Source organism: Mixophyes fleayi, chromosome 6 (assembly GCF_038048845.1).
Source record: "Mixophyes fleayi isolate aMixFle1 chromosome 6, aMixFle1.hap1, whole genome shotgun sequence".
NCBI classification, from domain to species: domain Eukaryota; kingdom Metazoa; phylum Chordata; class Amphibia; order Anura; family Limnodynastidae; genus Mixophyes; species Mixophyes fleayi.
The window spans coordinates 166,768,948-166,793,777 of NC_134407.1; the positions used below are offsets into that span (position 1 = coordinate 166,768,948).

A 24,830-nucleotide genomic window follows, 5' to 3' on the forward strand; every position below is an offset into this window, starting at 1 on the left:
CAAATGAGTGTTCTGTTTTGCACATAAGTTAAAAACTGACTGTTTTTTCATGTAACACACATAACTTTAAATTTCAGTGTACAAATAAACTATCAAGTATTTGTGTGCTACATGAAAAAACAGTCAGTATTTAACTTATGTGCAAAACAGAACACTCATTTGCACCCCTTGCATTGTAACATGGTTTTGTCCAGGAGACTGAAATAAGGATCCTCTTCATTTAAGATCCTTAATGAATCAGGCCCTTGGATGTGTTCTCTCAGATAAGGACAGGTTTAATGTTTTTCTCAAGTTAACATTTTATGTTATATAGACATTTTATTTGCTGTAACAAAATATTGAACAAAATAATACAATGTGGTTAGTTGTAAATTGTCTGTTTTCCTGTTACTTTATCTGTCATGTTTGGTGTTTTGAGACTTCTCCTTGGACATGTTCCTATATTTTACATAAATTTTACATTGAAAATAATAAAATGGGGGTTTTACTGAATGTATAATTGTTTGTTTTACACTTTTCATGCTTTGCTCAGTATATCTTTTTCCCACAGTGTCTTTGATCCCATGTCACAAGCCAGTATAATGCAACCCAATACAAAATGACACAATGATTGAAGCTGGGTACACACTACAGAGAATTACCGCAGATGCGATTTCTGTAGTGATTTTACTAACGACTGAAAGTCCTGATGAGCATGCAGATTTATGTGTACACAACTACATGATTAAACTTCAGATCTGTGCTCTTCATCTGTCATAACCATTTGCTGAAAAGATCGTGAGATAGCTGTCTGCCTACACTGCTGGTTGTGAGTGCGTACATGCTTCCACATTTGCCCGTCATCGTTTCATCGTGATAGTTATCTTTAATCAGTTCATAAAATCAACCCTGATTTAAATAAGATTAAGATACGATGTGCTTTGGTACGATAAAACATGATCATGGGAGTGTACACACTAATGCAATATCGGACCTAACAGTCATTTATCATGTGATTGGCTCGATAATTGGTTAGAAAACATGTAGTGTGTACCCAGCTTTACATGAAATGCACAACATTTTTTTTCTCTCTTTTTATTTTAAATGCTAAAAGTAAAAAAAGTGATACTATTAATACCAAACAGGATGATGGACACTCTTAGGTCACATCACATGTAATCTTCTTCATTCAGACTTACAGATGGTAGTGCAGCTCCTTGCTCTAAACAAGTCAAGCCACTCTTCCGCCATTTCCGACGAATTGACTCCTGCCTGCAGCCACGGGTAGCATTCAGGGGCTCAGATGAAAGTAAGTTTGCCATTCTTTAGACTAATTCATTTTGATTGTAGCTCTGGAAGATATCAAATTGTAGCTGAAACTGCACATCTAAAAGCATGGCTGCTGCCTATGCCTATGGATTATTAATTAATTTATTTTTTAAATGAACGCTTATTAAATTTCTTAGCAATAAACAAAGTTAGGTGAATGGGTTAAAGGGTGGGGAATAAGTTGTACAGTCCAGGGAGAATTCTGGGGGAGGGGATAGTAACTGTGTACAAATGTATAAAAAATATGGATATAATACAATACAATATAAACCATTTGTAAAAGAGCAATTTAAAAAAATTCCGTTGCGTTTTAATTAAGATACATGTATATTAACTTTGTGGAGGATGAAACCAAAAGAATGTCCGGTACATACTCTTCCCTAAGAGTGGTATGATTGGGGAGAGGAGGCGAGGGGAGGTTAAATTTGATCGGAAAGGAAAAAAACCCTCAGTGTTCAGTGGAGATTGAGACCCACAGTAGGAGGATTAATCTGTGTAATGCGTTTACAAACGCCACCTTCTGCATTTGGGGTGTGGGCCCATTGCTTCATGCTGACTAACTGTTAAAGCCATCCCAGGATGGCAAGAGTTGGCCATTCTATAGATTCTCTGCATCTGTACCCAGTGGCAGAAAAACAGATCCTGTGGAGGGCAGTCAGGTCAGGCACCGCTCTTTCTTTGTCATACTGTGGTGGATTTATGTTATTTTAATTCATTTTATAATGACAGTGTCGTCCATTTTCTCTTGCGGTCAGTCTTCTGCAGGGTCTACATGCCTGACCATTCATATGTTACAATTCGGAGTCGCCTCTCTGCATCCGTTTCTGACATCCTCAGCTCCGTCTCAGAGAAACTGCAGTATTCGGAAGAGCAGGGGCAGAGAGAGGAGCCTCTTATCTTGGTGGCTGTTACCAGTGCTGGTGGTGAGTGGTTTTGACCTTGCTTTCCCTTTGTTGGTATGAAGAAGAGTGTCCCATTTTGTATGCATGTTACATCCCCAATATATGATATGGACGCTGGTACTGTGTATTAGGCGGGGGGGCACAATTGCTGAATGTGGTAAAGAGGCTGGCACTGTTACTATGTGTGGGAGGAAGGCTGGCAGTAAGGTTGTATGTTATTCAGGGCTGGTAAGATATTGTATGAAATGCAGAGGCTGCCGCTGTTAGTATATAGATTGCTTCTGTGCTATGTGCTATGCAGGGATATTGTGTATGTGAAGTAGAGGCTGTTTCTGTTACTATATGTGGTGAGGAGATGGACTCTTTTGCTATCCAGGGGTGGTACGATTGCTGTGTGAGGGAAGCTGATAGTATAATTGTGTGGTAGGAGACTGATTCTTGTGTTATGCAGGGGTGGTACAATTGTTGTATTATGAGGGAGACTGATACTGTAATTGTGTGGTGAGGAGACTGATTCTTGTGCTATGCATGGGTGGTATTATTGCTGTATGGGAAGGAGGCTATAGTGTAATTGTGTGGTGAGGAGACTGATTCTTGTGCTATGCATGGGTGGTATTATTGCTGTATGGGAAGGACGCTATACTGTAATTGTGTAGTGAGGAGACTGATTCTTGTGCTATGCAGGGGTGGTATTATTGCTGTATGGGAAGGACGCTATACTGTAATTGTGTAGTGAGGAGACTGATTCTTGTGCTATGCAGGGGTGGTATTATTGCTGTATGGGAAGGACGCTATACTGTAATTGTGTAGTGAGGAGACTGATTCTTGTGCTATGCAGGGGTGGTATTATTGCTGTATGGGAAGGACGCTATACTGTAATTGTGTAGTGAGGAGACTGATTCTTGTGCTATGCAGGGGTGGTATTATTGCTGTATGGGAAGGACGCTATACTGTAATTGTGTAGTGAGGAGACTGATTCTTGTGCTATGCAGGGGTGGTATTATTGCTGTATGGGAAGGACGCTATACTGTAATTGTGTAGTGAGGAGACTGATTCTTGTGCTATGCAGGGGTGGTACTATTGCTGTATGGGAAGGACGCTATACTGTAATTGTGTAGTGAGGAGACTGATTCTTGTGCTATGCAGGGGTGGTATTATTGCTGTATGGGAAGGACGCTATACTGTAATTGTGTAGTGAGGAGACTGATTCTTGTGCTATGCAGGGGTGGTATTATTGCTGTATGGGAAGGACGCTATACTGTAATTGTGTAGTGAGGAGACTGATTCTTGTGCTATGCAGGGGTGGTATTATTGCTGTATGGGAAGGACGCTATACTGTAATTGTGTAGTGAGGAGACTGATTCTTGTGCTATGCAGGGGTGGTATTATTGCTGTATGGGAAGGACGCTATACTGTAATTGTGTAGTGAGGAGACTGATTCTTGTGCTATGCAGGGGTGGTATTATTGCTGTATGTGAAGGACGCTATACTGTAATTGTGTAGTGAGGAGACTGATTCTTGTGCTATGCAGGGGTGGTATTATTGCTGTATGGGAAGGACGCTATACTGTAATTGTGTAGTGAGGAGACTGATTCTTGTGCTATGCAGGGGTGGTACGATTGCTGTATGTGAAGGACGCTATACTGTAATTGTGTAGTGAGGAGACTGATTCTTGTGCTATGCAGGGGTGGTATTATTGCTGTATGTAAAGGATGCTATACTGTAATTGTGTAGTGAGGAGACTGATTCTTATGCTATGCAGGTGTGGTATTATTGCTCTATGGGAAGGAGGCTATACTGTAATTGTGTGGTGAGGAGACTGATTCTTGTGCTATGCAGGGGTGGTACGATTGCTGTATGTAATAAGGAGGCTGGCTGTATATAGGCATAGTGAGAAGGGTAGAGCTGTGTTATGTAAGGTATGATATGGAGGCTGACATTGATGTCATATATATGTGTTATGTTGTGATAGGTAATTTGATGAATTGTGTAAAAAGCAGATGCTGACACATAGAAATATCTCTGCCTGGAAAGATCTTAGTCAGATTATGTGTACTTACCTATATGTGCATGGCTTTCCTCCAGGTGATCTATTTTCTTCTGACAGTCGAAGAAAAGGTTAATGGACCTCTGGCCTTTCTGTGGTTTATCTCAGTGCCTGTGACAGGCAGAATATGCATTCTGTGTACAGCACTGCACAATGCACAGAAGTGTTGACACTATTAAAATAAAGGATAATAAGTAACACACTATTGAAAGGCTGCACTGGATATTTAAATGATTTCTGTAACCATCCAATCAGACACTGCCTTTTATTTGGTCAAATAACTCTATATTCAATAAAACAAAGCCAAATCAAATCAACCAAATTGTAATGCAAAAAAAAAAATTGTACTGAAGCTGAGAAGATCTCGAGCATGATATTGGGGGTGGGTAACATCTCTGGAGTAGGAGTCTGTCACTGCTAGTGAGAATCTGTCATTATCTGTGCACGTGACTGAATGTGTGTGGAGTGATGGGAGGGAGGGCCTGGCACAGCATGATCATACATGTGTGCTGTGTAGGCGGAGGGAGTGCTCATAGGGCCTTTATATCTGAGGGGCAACCTGTCAATGCTTCTGAGTGTCAATGTGTCGGAGAGAGTTGTTAAAGCTGAGCAGAGTATGTTCTCCCATCTATCCTTTATAAAATAAAGAGCTTTTTAACACTTTTATGTCTGGCTAGAGGGAGGAAGAAATGGCTACTTTAACTGTCCTCTATGGCTATGTGATAAATAATTGGATAAGCTCTACTCTCCTTATGTCAGGTCCTCTGTAATCATAAGTCTTAAATACTACAATTATAGCTAGCCTCAGCCCAACATCTTAACCTATGCCATACTTTATCCATAACCCCAGCAATCCTAAGGACAAAACAAACATTTTATAACTTAAATTCTAATTCATTTTCTTAAAAGGGTTCTCCAGTTAAAAATTTATTTAAATATCTAGATTGTCATAGATCCCCTTCTCACATTACAGCGGATGGGAAGCAGACTAAGGGGTGGTCAGTGAGTGATAAGTATACTGAACAGGATTCTTAATTAGAATCTTCCACGTTGTGCCTCCCTTTTGTTCCTGTAAAAGCGGCTCTGTGGATTAGCTGAGACAGGAGCCTGTCACCTCCTCAGGTGTGAACGAGCCTGCTGTGTATCATTCTTTTCATGCTCAGTTTCCTACTCTCTCTCTTCTGTCAGACAAGGTTCTCCTGAAACCAGATGATGGCTGTATCTTCACCACGCTGGGCATCAACAGTCACCTGTTTGCGTGCAATCGGGATGAGCTGCGATCTTTGGTGAGAACACGCTTTTCACTTTGCACCGCAGAGTGTTTTGGCATTTTGCGGGGCAAGAATTGTTATATAGTAAAGTTTGTGTTGGGTGCAGGGCTTAAGCCTTGACTGCTAATTATAATAGTTACTGTGTACATATTTTGGGAATAAGATCTTTGTTGAAAGATATAGGAGTGTTGTAATGGTCTAATCTTTCTATGAATGTTGGACATAACGATGACCCGAGAAATAAATAAAATGTCTACAAAATGTATGTGCAGGATAAATGTGATGTGTGACGCTGCTAAGCTTTGAAAGATTATGTATCAAGAACCAGGCCAGTTCTTAAAACCGTACTTTTTATGTTTATATAATAAATAAGATACAAATATGCCATTGCCCCTTAGGTCCCCTTGCCGGAAGAGGTTCAGCTGCCCCCTGAGGATTCTCATATTCATCGAATCGAGGCAGAGGATCTGGCCAATCACCTCAGTGCTTTTCACTGGGAACTCTTCAGCTGTGTACATGAGGTGAGTCAATCAGGCCACAGTACAACCAGCTGTCATTCATATAATAATTTATAGTAGTTATCCCAAATAATAGTTCAGGTCTCATGTGGCTGCTCAGCAGTGAGTAAATGTCACTATATGCCAGGAGAGCAATGTGCTAATGTCTTTATTAATAAAAAATTGTCCAGTTTTGGAGGGATCTCAGTAAAGCAGCAATCCCATGAAAAGTGAGTTGTTTATTTTAACTAACTAAATCATTGTGCAAGGCTATATGAAGAAGCTTGGTAATCATTTTAATTGGTTTGATTCTTCAGGCTACTGTTAATGATTTATAGTTCTGCATATTGTCATGTGACTACTATGGCGACCACAGTCACATGATTTAGTCAGCAGAAAGACGTAGAACGGAGCTCAGTCTGCAAAATCCTCCTCCTCCTTCTTCTCTCACATAACATGATGAGAGTCCGTTAGTGTGACTGGCAGCCATACTTGTCTACCCTCCAGAGAAATTTCGAAAGTCATTTTGAAAAAAAGACAATCATCATTTATTTATATAGCGCCACTAATTCCGCAGCGCTGTACAGTGAACTCGCTCACATCAGTCCCTGCCCCATTGGAGCTTACAGTCGAAATTCCCTAACATACACACACAGACACACACACACAGACTAGGGTCAATTTGTTAGCAGCCAATTAACCTACTAGTATTTTTTGGAGTGTGGGAGGAAACTGGAGCACCCGGAGGAAACCCACGTAAACACGGGGAGAACATACAAACTCCTCACAGATAAGGCCATGGTCGGGAATCAAACTCATGACCCCAGCGCTTAATGATTTGTAAGAGGGCAGAAAAATTAGATCATGCTTAAAAGGTACTTAACTTGTTATTTAAAGGAAAAATGTTTATGGAAGATTGTTGCTTTAAGTTTTACTATAATAAAAAATACTTCCCTTGGGTTTGGTGCGCCACAGGATCAAGCAAGTACCTTGAAAGCTAATGGTCCAGCGATACTCTCCTCTCCTCCTACTACTCCTTGCCTCTGTGAACACTCCCATGCCCACAAATGGTAAATTCACAGGGAAACAACACTGTGGTTTATTTAAAATAGAAAGAGTAAGAGAGAAGTTCATCACTGGAGGGGTTAGGGGACTTACCAGATTGGGGAGAATGCCAGACACCAGGTAAGTAGCATTTTGTATTATAATAACTCCACTCAAAATTACATTTTCATTCCTGGTTGTCCTATAATAAACAAAGAATTAGGACGAAATGTTGAAAATGATTGCTGGCCAGGGAAGCCATAGGTAAAGTTTGTGATGTGAGCATGTGCCATTGCCTGCACTTCTTCTGTATTACTGTTGTACACAACCTGTACAAACCTAGAGAAAATGTCAGTTACTGCAGAGTTTTGTAGTAATAAGGTAAAAAAACTTTCATAATTCAAAAGTACAATAAAATGTGAGGTAATGTAGTGTAGAAAGGTAACACGGGGAATGCAGATCGTATGAGAAGCTGATCACAGAGCTGGAGGGGCTAAGCCATAGGATAGTTCACAAAAAGGTAACAATCTGAGACAGAAGCAGGTGGACCTCAGATCGAGTCAGGTTATTCAGAGAACAGGCCCCTGGGCAGGTGGATAGTCGGGTAACAGCACACTTATGAAATGGGGAGTGGCTGAGCTAATATCTTGGCTGTGAGTTGTAAGAAGGAATGACTAGTTTGGTAGATACAGTCTCATGACAAGGCAAGCCTCCCATTGCCTCAGGAGTCACATTTTACCTCACAAATCCCATGCAGACATTCCTCTCTGTCTCTCTCTCCTCTCTTCTCATTCTCTCTGTCTCCTTATTTCTCTCTCTCTCTTCATCCTTCTCTAAATCACATCTTATCTCTTTCTCACAGCTTCTCTCTACCTCTCTCTCTCACCTTCTCAATCTCCCCCTCTCTCTACCTCTCTCTCTCACCTTCTCAATCTCCCCCTCTCTCTCTATCTCTCTCACCTTCTCAATCTCCCCCTCTCTCTCTATCTCTCTCACCTTCTCAATTTCCCCCTCTCTCTCTATCTCTCTCACCTTCTCAATCTCCCCCTCTCTCTCTATCTCTCTCACCTTCTCAATTTCCCCCTCTCTCTCTATCTCTCTCACCTTCTCAATCTCCCCCTCTCTCTCTATCTCTCTCACCTTCTCAATCTCCCCCTCTCTCTCTATCTCTCTCACCTTCTCAATTTCCCCCTCTCTCTCTATCTCTCTCACCTTCTCAATCTCCCCCTCTCTCTCTATCTCTCTCACCTTCTCAATTTCCCCCTCTCTCTCTATCTCTCTCACCTTCTCAATCTCCCCCTCTCTCTACCTCTCTCTCTCACCTTCTCAATCTCCCCCTCTCTCTCTATCTCTCTCACCTTCTCAATCTCCCCCTCTCTCTCTATCTCTCTCACCTTCTCAATTTCCCCCTCTCTCTCTATCTCTCTCACCTTCTCAATCTCCCCCTCTCTCTACCTCTCTCTCTCACCTTCTCAATCTCCCCCTCTCTCTACCTCTCTCTCTCACCTTCTCAATTTCCCCCTCTCTCTCTATCTCTATCACCTTCTCAATTTATTTTTTTTTAAAAAAGGTTTGAATTATTTTTATTTATTGTAAAAAAGGTACTTGTTAGTTATACAGGCACCATTGTAACTCACCAGCGTTGCATCAAGTTCTTCATCTTGAACCCACTGTTTTCAAATATTCTGCCACCTGGCTCAAGTCTGTGCATAGGACATCATGTCAGCCAGGCAGTGGCTGGGTAGATTATGGGCTGGGCAACAGTGGCAGATGCCCTGTGGCCCCATCACATCAGTGGCACCTACAAACTTCCCCTTTGCATACTTGCCAACTCTCCAGGTATGTCCAGGAGACTCCTGCAATATATATTAATATTTAATAATAATTCTTTCCCTTTTCTGTCTTCTCTCTTCCCAGTAAAGATGTCTCCAGTGGGTGTGCGTTTTGGGGGATGGGAAAGGGGTTTAACAAGGAGAGCTCTACCTATGAGACCCTGCTAATGACAGTATTGGTTGCAGACTGCAAGTTCCATACTTCCAATGTTGTGATAGTAGATGACGCGTCTGTGACTAATTTTACCCAACTGTCTAAATGCCGGCTTGAGGCATTCAATAAGGGTCTAGTCTAGGAGGGTATATTTCTCTTGACCCCATGCACAGCCCACCTCTGTGTATCAGTTCCTTGCCTCTGGGGAGAGCTTACATTCGATAATGAGAATCCATTGGGATCTCAGCCACATAGTCAGCATGGCACATTGGACCACTATAAAGATACAACCAGTTTGACTTGTCGAAGGGGTTGGGACACTCCATCCCTCTTTTCTAAATAACACTAATTACTGATGCTGAAGCGTGCCATCTGCAAAGTTGGGCAGAAGAAATATTTTTCTGCTAGAGCACTCTGTAGGATTGATAATTAAAATCTGGCATGGTTGTCAGTTTGGAGTGAATGTAGCTACTGATTATATGGTGGTTACTGCTCTTCAGGCAGATGCTAAATTTCCATCCATAGCTGTATAAAGACAAAGAACAGCTCCAGTTCTGAGGCAGGAAACTTGTCATCTACCTAGCCATGCTGCAGCAAAAGTAATGTGATAATTGTGGATAGACAAACACTGAATTACAGCCGGGGGAGTTAATATATAAAATAGGTTGGATTATTTTAATTAAAACTAAAACCACTAAAATAGATTGGAGTTTTATGCAAGGCCTGCTGGGTCACTTGGTACTGGGTTCGACGGACCTTCACAGAATTCATGCATTGTACAAAATTCCCAATGGTGCTTTATCAGATCTGGTAGAAGTTACAAATGGCACCAACAGGTGTCCTCTATCATCACTTATCTTATCTGTCATTTGTATGGAAGTCCTGGCAAGGTCCATAAGGACAAATCCTGACATTTCAGATTTAGAAGTTGGTGATTCTGAACATCTTTGCAGGTTATTTTTTGGCATCAATCACCCAACCTGTAGTCTCAATTTTGAATCTGATGGGCGAGTTCCAAAAAATTGGGCGGCTTTGCAATTTTAAAGTAAATTATTCAAAGTCTGTGGCTCTCAATGTAACCACCTCCCCTATAACTCTAGAGGGTCTGAAACAAAATTTTACTGTCACATGGAACCTGACCCATATAAGGTATCTGGGGGATGCATCACCTGGGACATGTCTAAGCTCTTCAACACTAACTTCCAACCTGTTATCAGTAAAATACGTAGTGTACTGAGAGTCTGGTGAAATAAGAAAGTTTCCTGGATAGTAGGACATAATTAAAATGAAGGTCTTACCGAGAATCCTTCATCATCATCATTTATTTATATAGCGCCAACATATTCCGTAGCGCTTTACAATTGGGGACAAACATAGTAAACTAATAAAAAAACTGGGTAAAATAGACAAAGAGATGAGAAGGCCCTGCTCGCAAGCTTACAATCTATTATATCATACAAACTCTACACGTACATATCCATCTTAAATCGTTTCTTGATTTAAGCAACCAACTCCCCCACTTTGCTACTTATTATAATCTTATTATATTGCTATTATGTGTGGTTGGATTCTAGTGTATAAACACCTCAATCTCACCTCTGTTTGCCAACCCGACCTTTCCCCGAGGAAAGGTTGGGTTGTTGGTAATACAGCCTTCAGGCATTGGTCAAAGAACTATCTAGATGGTACCAATGTCCCAGCCTCCTCAACAAAACATGTACCCCTGGATCTCTAAGCCTGCTGGAGGTACAGCGTGGCCACTCTAATGCTCCTCGATATATGGTGGGAGTGGGAAGGGGTGATTTCCACATCAAAAGAAAGCAAAAGTTGCGACGTCCCGGATAACCCTAGTTTTTGGCTTTTAAGTTTGCCTAGTATGTCAAAAGCCCAATTTAAAAAACCCTACCTAACCAGTGCAGCAAATGTGTTGGTGCCGACCCACTTGAAATCCTCCTTTCCTACAACACGAAATAAAGGTTTGCTAGGCTGGAATTTTATGCAATTAGGTGCATGTGGCTGGAATTAAAAAACACAATGAAATACTGTACAATATGTAATGAGATTTATGGTGTTGCATTGATCAATTTTCCTACCTGGGCCCTTGGTAATAAGTTGGTTGACACAATCATAGACTAGGCTTTATGGTCCTATAGACCCCCCTTACTCTATGCACCCTCTTTGTTCATCCCTTACTGTTTTGTTATGTTTGCATGTGGTTAATACTTGTGGTATATTAGATCCATGTGGTTAATACTTGTGGTATATTAGATCCACCAGAATTGTCAGGGATGTATCACATGTCTCTGCTTTTTGGTTTCACCCATATCACTATATATATGTAATACCCTGTGGGGTGTTATTTAGAGTAATACATTGAAGTTGCACCTTACCAGTATTAGATAGTTCTCTTTCTGGTTTTAACACTTCAGATTTTCTATGCACCAGAGAGGTCAGGAGATTTATCCACAGAGATTTAAAATGACACAAGTGTATTCTGAACTAATTTCCTTTTATTAATAAGAATTATTCTGATATTTCTTTTAGAAACGTACAATTATTTTTAAACAATATCTTATCACTTTGAAACTATTTACAATTGACAAACCTTTAAATTTACCATACTGATAACACTGATATCTTATTGGAATTCTATGTCTATGGATGTTTCTGCCAGAATAAATTATTAATCTTCTCACACATTATATATATATATATATATATATATATATATATATATATATATATATACACAAGTTTACCCGTGCATGATACTCATGCATTCTAGTCAAATCAAGCTACTTAAGGTGTTAAAAAGGTTCTTGTCATGCATTTGGGCCATAGCCCAGGCCTCAACCACCAACCACTCCCCACTGTCACCCCCGGCAACCACCAACCACTCCCCACTGTCACCCCCGGCGACCACCAACCACTCCCAACTGTCACTTCTCCTTCAAGAAATATATATATATATTTTTTAAATCTTTATAAACACTTTTAACAATTAACAAATTAAATTAACAAATTAAAAACATCTTAGTATACCAAATTTCAGCCCTTTCTGAATTTTTTTTTCCCACACACACTAAGAATTTAGTAGGTCAGTGTATAACTCCGCCCAGCAGGTGGCGCTGCAGCTTGGTTTTATTTTTTCCACACACGCACAGACAGACTAACACACGCCACTAGACATTTATATTATAGATATATATATATATATATATATATATATATATATATTTACCTAACATTAATATATAACTTAACACGATAAAGAGATGAATTTCTCAAAACAACTTTAAGACCTACATCAAATATTTAAATAACTATTTGTAGAAGTGGTGCACGTGGTTGGGGCCCATACATTTATTTTTTTATCCCGTTGGACTTCATGAACAGTCACTTTATTAAGTGGTTGTAGACCTTCACAGGAAGATTTTGATACAACATTATTTCTGTAGTTGTCCTGAAAAACTGATTATTTTTTAGTAATCAGTTCAGGTATATAGGGATCAGTAACATGTGTCTAAGTAACTGCTGATGTTTCCAGTTGCAGTGATGTAATGATAGAGTTATACTGATCTGTGTCTGCTTAAGTGTTATTGTACAACTCCAACTTGTCTCTGTCCTCTCACACTGTCCTCAGTACATAGCTCAGTCTCTGTTGTGTACTCACAGATCTCTATACTGCTTAGTCATTTTCAGCACTTTCCTTTCTACTCATTCCTCTCTTCTTCTCACTTCTTCTCTTCTTACATTTTCTAAATTGTTCTCTGCTTATATATCACTTTGTCCGATTCTCATTCTGTTCCTATCTTTTCTCTCTCAGTCTATCCAGACACAGGTCTCTCCCAGCGGTCCAGTGTATCACACTCCTCTCTCCTGTCACCAGAGTTGCCAACTCTGAAATGAAAAACAAGCAAACAAGCCCAACACAAGCCCAAACCAATCCTAAAAAGCCCAAAAAGAAGCCCAACTTACAAGGGACCGTCCTTTTCTAGAACACATTTCTACACTGAATCTCCATTTAGAAAACCTTTATAAATACAAGAGGACACATTTATACACTGATATGGCAAATGAAAACGCAAATGCTGTAATTTAAGACACTGGTATGTCTATACCACACAGCCCCATGATATAACAGTATAAGCAGTCTTCTGACATGAGCAGCTTACTGAATGGGAGGGGGTGTGTTATACAGCAGTGTTACCTGCTATAAGTGCAGCGATCCTGTGTCTGTCACAGCACTTATCTCAGTAGGTTGCTATAGATCCGTCTTCCTGTAATTTATTCCACCTCCTCCTCTGACTCCACCCACCCACAAAGCGCCACTTCATTGGAGGAATTCTCTGCACAACCCGCCCACAAAAAAAACAATTGATTGCACCAATCATAAAATGGTAACGGAGAAAAAAAAAAAACCAAAAAACGATTTTGCAGCCTGAGGACTTGGAGAACGTGTTCAAGCCCAAAAAACAAGCTACCCGCGGCAGTGGAGAAAAACCCGCAACTTCACAAAAAAAGAAGCCCAATTCCGCTTGTTATAAGTGGAATTGGCAACTATGCCTGTCGCCCCCGGCAACCACCAACCACTCCCAACTGTCACTTCTCCCTCAAGAATCTTTTTTAAAAAGAATCTTTATAAACACTTATAAAAATTAACAAATGTAACCACATCTAAACAGGCAGATACATGAACATAGCCATGAGTACACACATATATTTACATATAGATACACCTTAGGGTACTCAGGTTTTGGGGTATCACACAGGTTAGGATGACAAACATATGGATCATTCTCATGAGCCCTGTTGCTTTGTACTAGCGCTTTAAGTCATGTCATATCTGTAATTTTTTTGCCTGTCTCCTACCAGTTCCAATAAAGAAAGTTTTGTACAAAGAAAATTGCACACAGTAGCTAGATTTTATCCTAACCCTAATTAAGTAACAAAATAGTTGCAAGAATGTTGCAAACAGCTATGCAAATAATATAACTATATACAAAATAAATGCAACAGCCCTAAATACACATTTGTTGCTTTAAAATAGTAATTTAAATACATTTTAAGCATGCTTCTGACATTTTTTTACCTGTTCTCCTACAAATCATCTCCTTTTCAAAATCTCTCAGGATGGTAGAAAAATATGGCTGCCGGTCACTCTCACAGCTCTCAGCATGTCATGTGATGGCAGAGGGGGCTCACACGGGGTTCCAAAGCTCCTCTGCTCTCTACATTAAGTGTCATGTGACTGGGGTTGCTATATTGCTATATTAGTTGCATGCCACTGTGCAAACTGCAGAACTACTATAAATCATTAATATCAGCTTCTTCTTATAGCCTGCCACAGTGATGTATATTACATAATACATCCCATTTGGCTTTTCTCTTAACTGATTAAATAAGCCTGGTGGTGTATTTCTATTTTGATTTTTCAAGGCCTCAAGTTAGACGGGGTTAATAATTAAAGTGTAAGCTGTTGTGTGTATGCATCTGTAACAGCTCTAGCGGATCTGATAAAGCACCATTGATCCTAGCATTGGTTATAGACACATGCTGCTTCTAACATGCCAAGACTGCTGCAGTGATCACTGTACCCTTGTAACAGGCTGATCAATTATAATGACTCAATCTGTCCTATATTTTATGGATATAAAGTACATATATAATAATAATGCCCTATAGGTCTGGAATACCGAACGGCAGTATGCACAACTATGTAAAGCAATATGACTAACCTATATGCATAATGCATGACATAAATATAGGATTGCATGAAAATGAAAGGATAACTACAGATGGCACAAATTCACTGAAAAGTATTTATAACATTCACACAAAAACGTATGAACATCTCCAGGACTTTCCAAAAGACATTTGCTGTGAAGATTATCCTATTATAGGAATAATTTATTCAATGCACTCTCAGCAAGTATTATCCTAAAGATTTAAAGGCACATCACAGCCAGGCCCAAAATTATTACTTTCTTCCATCTGTACAGACATGGCTTATGATTGGACAGATGTGGGCATGTGTTTCACAATAGCTATAACTCCCTCTGGACTAAACATGCCGCACAGGTAATAAAATGGATTGGTGATCACTACAGCTGGAACAGTACAATAAGAATATTGGGTTTAGAGTTCAGTGCAGGTTTATAGCACTGACTTGCCAGCAAATGACGCAGGGAATTATAAGTCTAGCACAGAATGTGTTTTAATGTGATGCAAACACTTTTAGTTTTCGACATTAGTAATGAAGTTAGTCCAATGTTTTCATGTGACTTGTTTTCAGACAATTTGGTAGAATATCCCTTCTATATAGAGTTTTGTCAACTTATGAAAGTTGTGTGAAGACGCAGAACCCTTTTAAATTCTGTCAATGCATGGGAGCCTTCTACGTAACTAGTGATGAATGTTATTTCATTTCTAAGTTTAATTTTTGCTTAGTTTAAAAAGCTGTTATAAAGTTATTGTGATAAAGGCGCTATAATGTACAATGAGTGGGAAACATACAGCAGTCTACAAACACATTTTATACATAGAGGCTTATTCAGTAACATGGAAGGAATGTGTGACTGTGCTGTAACAAATATCATACCTCCCAACATTTAGGAAATCGGGACAGGGGGCGTGGTCGCAACACAATAGGGCTTTGGCTACGTCACGGGGCGCGGGGATGGGGGGTGTGCCTTGCACTTTTGAAGCACTAGGCTTCCTGTACTCTTTTTCTCTCCCCCCAAACACCTCCACCGGTGATCGCGAACAAATCAAATCCCAAACACAGCTGTCCCAATCGGGGTAGGCTGACAGAGCCCTCAAATCGTGATGGTTGTGAAGTATACAAAAGCAACCAATCAGATAGCACTGACTCATGCTGAATTGTGCCATTGGCATACTTAGGCAGAAGCAGCGTTCCCCTGCTGGAGTATTCTATAGGATGGGTTATTCAAGTCTGGCATAGAGTGGAGTTAATGTAGTTCCTGATGATTTGTCAGTGACTGGTCTCTAGTAAATTAAAAATATATCATAATTTGATGTAGAGCTATCATTTTCAACTGTAGTTATAATAAAATGTGAAACAAAATCCACTAGTCGGGACCATCTAAAGTTAGAGGATAAGAAATGTATTGTTTAACTTGTCCTAATATTAAAATTTTTTTCAATATTTCCAGCTTTGGTGAAACACAATGCAGATTATAGGGCACTTTCACATAGGTTTATTGTAGCATATGAGCTATATTTTACTCTGCTGTGAAAGCCAGACGGCACTGTTCCATTCTCCTCTGTGTCTGTGCGAATTGACTAACAGGGATATTCAATCTGTTAAGAGCAATCCATGTACAGTGGGGTGTGGTACGGGCTAACGGAGGCGAGAATTCAGAGTTCCATTTGAATGGCAGCAGAAGAACGATGGATATAATGCCGGTTTTAATACGCCAATACTTGGACCCCACGCCTGCATTGCATTATACATGGCGTGGGCTCCGGGTATTGGCACTTTAAAACCGTAATTTTCATGAGGTCGTTACTAAATAACGTCATTTTCATGTGTAGGTGTTTACCTTAGTCGCAATTTCACACTACATGATCATTTCACTGTTTGGAAAAATGGGTGGTCACTTATATGGTAAGTAGTAATTTTTGTATTGTAGCCCTTATATCCATCGTTCTTCTGCTGTCATTCAAACGGAAGTCAGAATTGTGGTAGTCGTTAAAATGACTACCACCGGTACAGTGTCCTTCTGTGTTGGTAAATTGTGTATAGTGCTAATGTGTTTTAATGTGCTAAAAATTGTTTTTAGGAATATAGTGATTAGCGTTTTTGTAAAAAGTCAGATAGCGGTGCAAATGTGTATAAAACTAGAAAACAGTAAAATAATAAAGTTAACGTAGGCAATATTTGCAAATAAGATTTATGCTAAGGATATTTAGCAAACGTTAAATCCTAAACCTGTAGTTGCTGTATTGAACTAGTTGCTAACAACAAATTTTAACATATTTGCAGTTAGATTTCTGGTTGCCTTATTAATTAAGCATATAGATAGAATTACATCAGTGATGCCTCTTCATCATTTACAATTAGCAGTTAATCTAGTTAGATGGTGCAAATTTTGGAGGCTTTTGTTGGAGTAGCTCCTAACCCTAAATGACTCCCCGTATGCTTACTTTGGGATTGATGCTGAGTTGGAGCTCAAAAAAGTTGCATGTAAAAATACCACATTACTGTGCACATATCTAAAGATGTATCCAGCTCCGCCCCAGTAACATATGTGCTAGGCTTATGTCAGGAGTACACCAGATACACCAACCAGGTCATAAGCACGAGAATTTTTTTTTTTAACATTTTAACATTTTTTAGTACCGGAAGACAAATTCAGTATTAGGTTTTATTTTTTATTTTTAAATACCTCCATTATGAAACAGGTATAATTTTCTTTCTCTTCTAATTAAAGTACTAAACAGTTCAGGCAAAAATATGCCCACAAAATCATACAATATATGTACGAGCAATGAAAAAACCACTCCAGAGGTGAATTTGCAATCAGCCAATCAAAAGCAGCTAACCAGTGCTGGCAACCAATCATCATGAGTGTATATTTGCACCAGCCCTCAGGCACCTGCAAGTGATGCAGATACTGACAGATATCTGCGTCTCTTTGCAGTAATCTGCATATAGATGTAGGCGAACATCTTTTTTGTTGTAGGTATTCGCAGTACTAAATTGTGAATATTACACTAACAGAGATATGTCCATCTCAGCAGCAGCCTCGTCATCTTCTCACTCTTTGTGACCCATCTGAAACCCTTCGGAGTATAAGACGACTTTAGGTTGGTGATATGTTGTGTGAATAAGCCCTGCAGGTTGGTTATAAAGCTCACTAAACACAACCGCTGCACAGCACCTATGCGGGTAATGAGTCTTTACTCTCAAAGTAAAAGCAGTTGGGATAACAATATGCTTAACCCATACAAAGAGTATGAACATAACATTTTTAAATTATATACAACCATGGAGCCATTGTGATAGGAACTGGAAATATTACAAAACAGGCGGAGTCACTTGAAATAAAGTCATGTGGTAAAAGTTTGGTCTTAATAGGATGCTCTGCCAAGGTAGTAGATTTCAAAGGGGCTGCAAAATTAAGATAATTCATTTAAAAATGCTTATTTTCTGGCTGCTATAATGTACATACATGGGTGTTATTTTACTAATAGTTCATGCATTTGGCATTGTATATACCCAGGTTATTTAAAGTGATCACATTGTGTGCTCCACTGGAGGCAGACATTTTGTGGGCAGAACTATGTTTTATGAAAATGCATCTTCATGTCTCAGTGATGTCACCAGTTCCTAGTAAATTAAAGAGTGAGAGCGACAATTTCAAAATGACTGGCGCCACTGTGTGCAAGTTATTGCATAGTTGCCTACTTTTCATGTCTTGCTTCCAGTAGATGTGGAGGCGAGATATGAAAAGAAAGAGATAGGCATGACTTGACAATATTGCTCACACCATCAAATGGATGGTGCAGAGACTTTGACGTCATTATCCCCATCTGCACTTGGTGTGCGCAGGGATTGAAGACACTAGCAGGCAGGTTAGTGCTCTTCCTGGTGATTTACTTGCTCTCCTGGGAGTCTAGAAGGTCTCAATCCATGAGTCCCCCAGACATTAATGAACAGTAGGCAGCTGTGACCTATTGCGCTCTGTAACCAGGCTCCAGTTGCCTGTCTGCGGAGAGCACTTCAGCAGACTTACAGAGAGGAAGTCTGATGTGCATCAGAAAAATACTTCCTCTTGACCCACAACCTTAATTTAGATATCTGTATTTTTTTAATAAGTTCTTGAAAGCTATGAATATCTATTTGTGAAGGTTACTAGTATATCTTTTATGTAATACATTCTGTAGCTGCTCATTAGATGTATTACCATATTGAAGTACATAGGGTTAAACATATGCCTATGGATGTTTACATGGATATTTTGGGAATCACAATGATGACTTTATCTGTACATCACCAAAACGCACGTTTTCCATGTCCCCACAGCTGGAGTTTGTGGATTATGTGTTCCACGTAGAGCGAGGACGCAGAGAAACGGCCAATCTGGAATTGCTCCTACAGCGGTGTAGTGAGGTACAGCATTGGGTCAGTACACAAACCCTGCTCTGTGAGGCACCAGCACGGCGCACTCAGCTCCTCAAGAAGTTCATCAAGACGGCAGCCATGTGAGTGCGGGAGAGCGTGTGGGACAAATGTATGTGTCATTGTGTGTTTTGTCGAGAGACTCTAAGACTATGTGTGCCTTAGACACACTGGCAAGTCATGTTATAGTGCGAAGTCCAGACTGATTAGATATATTTTCTCTGGTAATCATTGAGAGATTTATTTAGAATTGGTCAGTCAATAGATATCGAGTATGACAGGCTCTATTTATTTACATCTTTTATCCTTGCATGTCCCAGTTCTCCTAAGACAGTCCTGTTTCTTTCCTACTGGAATCTTTTAGAGGAAAACACATTGGGGTTCAAAGTCCTGGACTTCATTGGTTTTATGAGCTGCTTACCCCTGACTTGCTTGTAACGGTTGCTTTTCCAGGCATAACAACTTGTAGACTTTTAAAAGTACACAGGCTGTTTAGCATCTTCAAGGGACTGACATTGTGATATACAAAGGGTTAACAATAAAAATGTATTGTTTTAATGAAGTTGCACTGATTTGAATTGTGGTTTCAGATCAGATGGGCACATGGCTGCTGCCCCACATTGGACCAATCAGCAGCTTACTGTCAGGATTAAGGGCAAAAGATGGCGGATTTATTAATCAGTCAAATTAACACTACACATTATCAGTTAGGGGGCCTTAAAATTGAGGGTCCTGGGGGGCGGTTATGCATACTGAATGGCCTTATTGGCCCTAGAGAGAGCCACGTTAAATAAGTAGGGTCCATAAATGCTGTTTAAACCTCCTGGATAAATGAAGACACTAACTTAGTTCATTCAATAAACTTTTGATTTTTATTGAGTTATATTTGTCACAAAGGACTGCAAGTATAAAACAAGCATAGATTCAATGCAGCTTGTGTACTTCAAAATATTCCGAGGCTTGTATACCTTAAGATGCAACTCTTCCACCTTGGGTGGGGGTGAAAAGCTCCACACGTGTTCTGTGCGATTTGATCTTCATGCTTCTAATTTTTGAGAGGAGGATGGGTCAGCAACTAGATATTTTCCCTTGGTTGTCTCTTCACATCATTCTGATGAACCTAGAACAGGAGAAATAGTCAGAATAAGAAGATTGGGAACAATAGGTTTCCTTTTTATTTTTTTACTTTTTGGCAACAATGTGGCAACTCTCTGCAAAGTAGCTAAGCATTAGTGGTAGAGCGGCCACATGTAAAACTTGATTTTTCAACCATAAATCCTTGCACACATGGACGTTAATTTGAAGTGCTTAAAGCTCTGTCCTATACCGAGGGTCCCAAATATAATGTAAATGAATGTAAGTGAATAGACATGTGAACCTACACTTACTTTGCATCAGTTTCAATGTTGACAGCAGCATTCAGAAGTTTTAACTCTCTGTAAGATATAAGAGTGCTCTATAGGAGCACTCAGTAAGCACATGGTGCACTATGTGGCAGAGAATCTTTGACAACGCTCTTCAAGCTCTGTTAACAAATGAGGGCAAGCTATAGGTTTTTGTCATAACTAGCATTGTTTTCAATGCCCAAGTGTAGAAGCCCTAAGGCAATAGTAAAATAAAAATATCTTATTAAGAATTGTAAAAAACTGTAAAAAAAAATGTCCTTTTACTGATAATATTTATATTGAGTTTTGTAACTATTTTTGGTTTCTTAATTATGAAATTATATTAAACATAATGTGGATAATTAAAGATTATATACAGGAATAAAAGTAAAATTGAGTATGATGGGTGGGCAGACATTGCTATGATCTATTGTAAGGCGTGCACTGGTTTGTACAGTGTGCAGTGGTGTGGATCAGTGTGTGTGCTGAAACAGTGTGGGTTTTTTTTGTCATATATGTAAATAATGTAATTCATTCTTCATTCTTTTTATTTTCTTAGCCGTCTTTTCTCAATTTTTACCATATTTACCTTCAATTGTGTTTTTCGCTTCCCCTTTCTTTCTCTCCTCTCACATTTTCATTGTGCGTGTCTGGTTTGTTTTCTCTATACATATGTTATTCCCTCAAACATTTCCATTCTCTCCCATACTGTTTACACCTTATCCTATACACACGCCAATCACTCAACCTCACTCTACATGCTACCCTGCCCTTTGTCTATCCTCACTGATCACCATATATTAATAATGCCCAAAACTTTTCCTGAATACCACCTTTCCATATTTCTCCCTCCATTGGAATCCATCATCACTGCCCACCAAATCTTCATTATTCCTTCCACCTTTTCTGAACACCACCTTTCCATATTCTCCCTCCTTTGTAATTCATCATCACTGCTCACCAAATCTTCATTATTCCTTCCACCTTTTCTGAACACCACCTTTCCATATTTCTCCCTCCTTTGTAATTCATCATCACTGCTCACCAAATCTTCATTATTCCTTCCACCTTTTCTGAACACCACCTTTCCATATTTCTACCTCCCACCTACTCCACCTTTACTGGTCACCAAATCTTTGTAATTCTCTCCCACTATTCTGAACACCACCTCTTTCTAATCACGACTCTCCACAGCTGTAAACAGAACCAGGACCTCTTATCCTTCTTTGCAATAGTGATGGGCTTGGACAATGGTGCCGTGAGCCGCCTGCGTGTTACCTGGGAGGTAAGCAATGCCAAATACAAATTTGCAATGATTCAATTACCCACTCTTATAATAGATACAAACCAGTAACACACATCTAATGACACAATTACTAAGAAACATATATTAACACACATCATAATACACAAAAAAAAGATGTACAAAAAAGCACTATTGCGAGTCCATCCAAAATGTGTGACCATCCTTGGTCTCGTGCTGGATCTATGGCATAATTTAATGGGAGCTGGCTAGTGGTCTTGCAATTATAACATATGTTTGTACAATTGTATGAAAAAATTAAACACCAGCGGACAGTGCCTTCTTGTATTCTGAGTTCCACCACTAATTTACCTTAAAATATAGATCTATTGATCATTACGAGTAACACGTACTTTTTTCAAACCCAGATGGACTGTGAACACAGTATGTTTTGTTTGTGATCTGTAAGGAGTTTGCACAATGAGTACTGACAACACTTTCACCATAGTGATCAATAGATGGCTTTTTCAAACACAGACCAGGACAACACAGGATGGGCAGATGTAACAGCCCCTGTGACGGGTTAACCCTAATGATTTTTGTCTGCTAAATAAAAACTGATCTCAAATGTTTACAGTTAATATTTTGCTCTGCTTTGTTTCCTAGAAATTACCTGGAAAGTTTAAGAACCTTTTTAGGAAGTTTGAAAATTTAACGGTGAGTTTCTGACAATGTTGGGCCATAGTAACTATAATTAGTTGGGGATATTTTAGACTTTTTTTGCTCAATGAGAAAAATATCCTCAGACATGATCCCCATCTAACCATTATTATTTGAAAAATAGCTCTATCAACTCCTGCACAGACTACTTACAAAAATCAGTGAATGATGATTACATCAAAAGAACTGCACAGAATATTGATCAATACAGTTATCATTATATGTTTTTTATTGTTTACTATTTGGCTATCTTTTCAGCACAGTTGTCTGCTACAATGCCAGATGAAGCCACTGTGAACTGTCATTTTTAACGTTAGCCACACGTAGGATGATTCTGCTTTATTGGAGCCATATAATATATATATATATAATATATAACATTGTTATCCTCCATCCCTAGGATCCATGCAGGAATCACAAGTCATACCGTGAAATGGTGTCTCGCATGCGACCCCCAGTAATCCCTTTTATCCCCCTCATCTTGAAAGGTAAGCATTCATAACTGTGAGACATGTTATACCCTTACCTTGATTTCCAGCTCCCGAGACCATCATTTTTCAGATATTTCTTAGGATCCATCCCTGTATTTTTCTTTTTGCCTCTGGATCTCTTTTCTTCTCCATTTTAATTGTTCTCAGAGACTCTTCTCTTCATCGCTCCCTTTTCTCTTCTCTCAGATCTCACATTTTTACATGAAGGCAGCAAAACATTCATCGATGGACTTGTGAATGTGGAGAAAATGGTGAGCCCCGAGTCTAGTCATCTATTTTCTCTATGTTTATGAATAATTATACCATAAATGAAGAAGGGGAAACTTTGCAGTGATAAGTTTGGTAATTTAACTGAGTGTTTTTTTCTGGTGCTTTCAGTTAAAATGGCAAAAGTCTGAAGTCTGATAGCAGGTCATGTCCATTGGCAGCATGGTGGGACCTTCACACACCCTTCTGGTACATTAGTAATGTCCCATTCCCTCTGCTACCCCACACTTACTGGATGTGCTTCTCAGTTATAGGAGCAGCGATCCACTTAGAGTTTCATCATCACCAATAATTGCAGCGGTATTGGAGCCTAAGGGGTATCCCAGCCTGTTTGGGGATCCCCTGTTAGGTTCTGTTACCACCACAATTAGTTGTGCTGATGTGGAACAGTGGTAGTAGGAGGCGGAAAGTCTCCAAATTCTGCAAAGGGCCCCTGACCGGCAATCACATTTTGGGTCTTGCAATATTAATCAAAATCACCTTTAGGAAAGCCCTCGATGGGGGTTTCTTCAGGCTTTTCCGGTTAAAATTATGGAATTCCTGATTACAATGCAAAAAAAAATCACTTTCTTAAGAATAGAGTTGAAACTTTCCTGTGTGACATTAAGGTTCATTGATGAACTGCAAAAAATTGTAAAACCGCAGCATAACTAACCGTGACATCACATGACTACTTTTGCACAATTGCACACGGTTTTACAGGTAAGCGCATGGATTTACAAGCCAAGATTATGGCCTCTGTGGCTGTGCAAAAGATTGCACTAGTCGAGGATAAGAGTGGGGCAGATTGGTGGCGTTACTTACTGAGTTTTTGGATTTGATATAAGAATGAACCTAATTTTGCACCAACATGCAAAAAACGAGATCTCATTGAGCAAGGTAAGATGATTTAAATGAGATAAAAGGCTAGTGCATTTACACTTATAATGGGATGCTGCACTTTTATGGAAAAGCACATTTCTAAGCGTGCTTTGACATAAATAATAAAGAACACAAAAGTGTTACATCGTCACCACCACCATCTATTTGTAACTCGCCACAAAACTCTGCAGTGACGGTCATTTCGAATGGTATATATAGTGTCTGAAATCCCACCTCTATACTCAATTTGAATAACAAATTATTCACAATACAAAACATAATTAAAAACACAAGTACATAAAAGGGGGACATAGGAGGTGCAGACTGGATATAGGATCGGTCCCTGCTTGTGAAAGCTTAGAGGGAAAAGCTGAGACAACAGAGCTAGTGATATGTAATAGATACAGACCAGATGTCCCCACACTCTAATGATTAATTTAAGCCATAGATGAAGCAAACCAAGGAGTATTTTAGAAAAAAAACTAAAGGCTTAGGTTAATGAAAAGGGGTGGTTATAAAATGGTAGGAGATTGGACTTTTTATCCCACATTTACACTTTTGCACAGTGCATCTCGTCAGATTTCTTTCTGCAAATTTAGGCACATTTCTAGTTTACAGAGGTGTCTTCCAAGAGCAGATAGTAGGTGTGCATCTTGATATG

General features: G+C 39.5%; 1 protein-coding gene and 2 long non-coding RNA genes across 3 annotated transcripts in view; 1 reads left to right on the forward strand and 2 right to left on the reverse strand.

Moving 5' to 3' along the window:
* RAPGEFL1 (Rap guanine nucleotide exchange factor like 1) overlaps positions 1 to 24,830 on the forward strand; it is a 47,068-nt gene that overhangs the window by 13,873 nt on the left and 8,365 nt on the right. Inside the window, exons 5-13 of the mRNA XM_075177111.1 lie at positions 1,173 to 1,288; positions 2,064 to 2,231; positions 5,446 to 5,543; positions 5,927 to 6,049; positions 19,107 to 19,285; positions 21,782 to 21,872; positions 22,497 to 22,547; positions 22,951 to 23,038; positions 23,228 to 23,292. Coding sequence (XP_075033212.1) covers positions 1,173 to 1,288; positions 2,064 to 2,231; positions 5,446 to 5,543; positions 5,927 to 6,049; positions 19,107 to 19,285; positions 21,782 to 21,872; positions 22,497 to 22,547; positions 22,951 to 23,038; positions 23,228 to 23,292 — 979 coding nt within the window. The remainder of the gene's footprint in view (positions 1 to 1,172; positions 1,289 to 2,063; positions 2,232 to 5,445; positions 5,544 to 5,926; positions 6,050 to 19,106; positions 19,286 to 21,781; positions 21,873 to 22,496; positions 22,548 to 22,950; positions 23,039 to 23,227; positions 23,293 to 24,830) is intronic.
* LOC142094699 (uncharacterized) lies at positions 1,022 to 11,008 on the reverse strand. Its single transcript, XR_012677699.1, has 3 exons — positions 10,962 to 11,008; positions 4,271 to 4,429; positions 1,022 to 1,331 (listed from the first exon to the last, which is right to left on the reverse strand). It is a non-coding gene; the product is annotated as an uncharacterized LOC142094699 (long non-coding RNA).
* The window catches only part of LOC142094698 (uncharacterized), a 52,506-nt gene continuing 47,763 nt past the window's right edge, over positions 20,088 to 24,830 (reverse strand). Inside the window, exon 5 of the long non-coding RNA XR_012677696.1 lies at positions 20,088 to 20,322. This is a non-coding gene — a long non-coding RNA (uncharacterized LOC142094698). The remainder of the gene's footprint in view (positions 20,323 to 24,830) is intronic.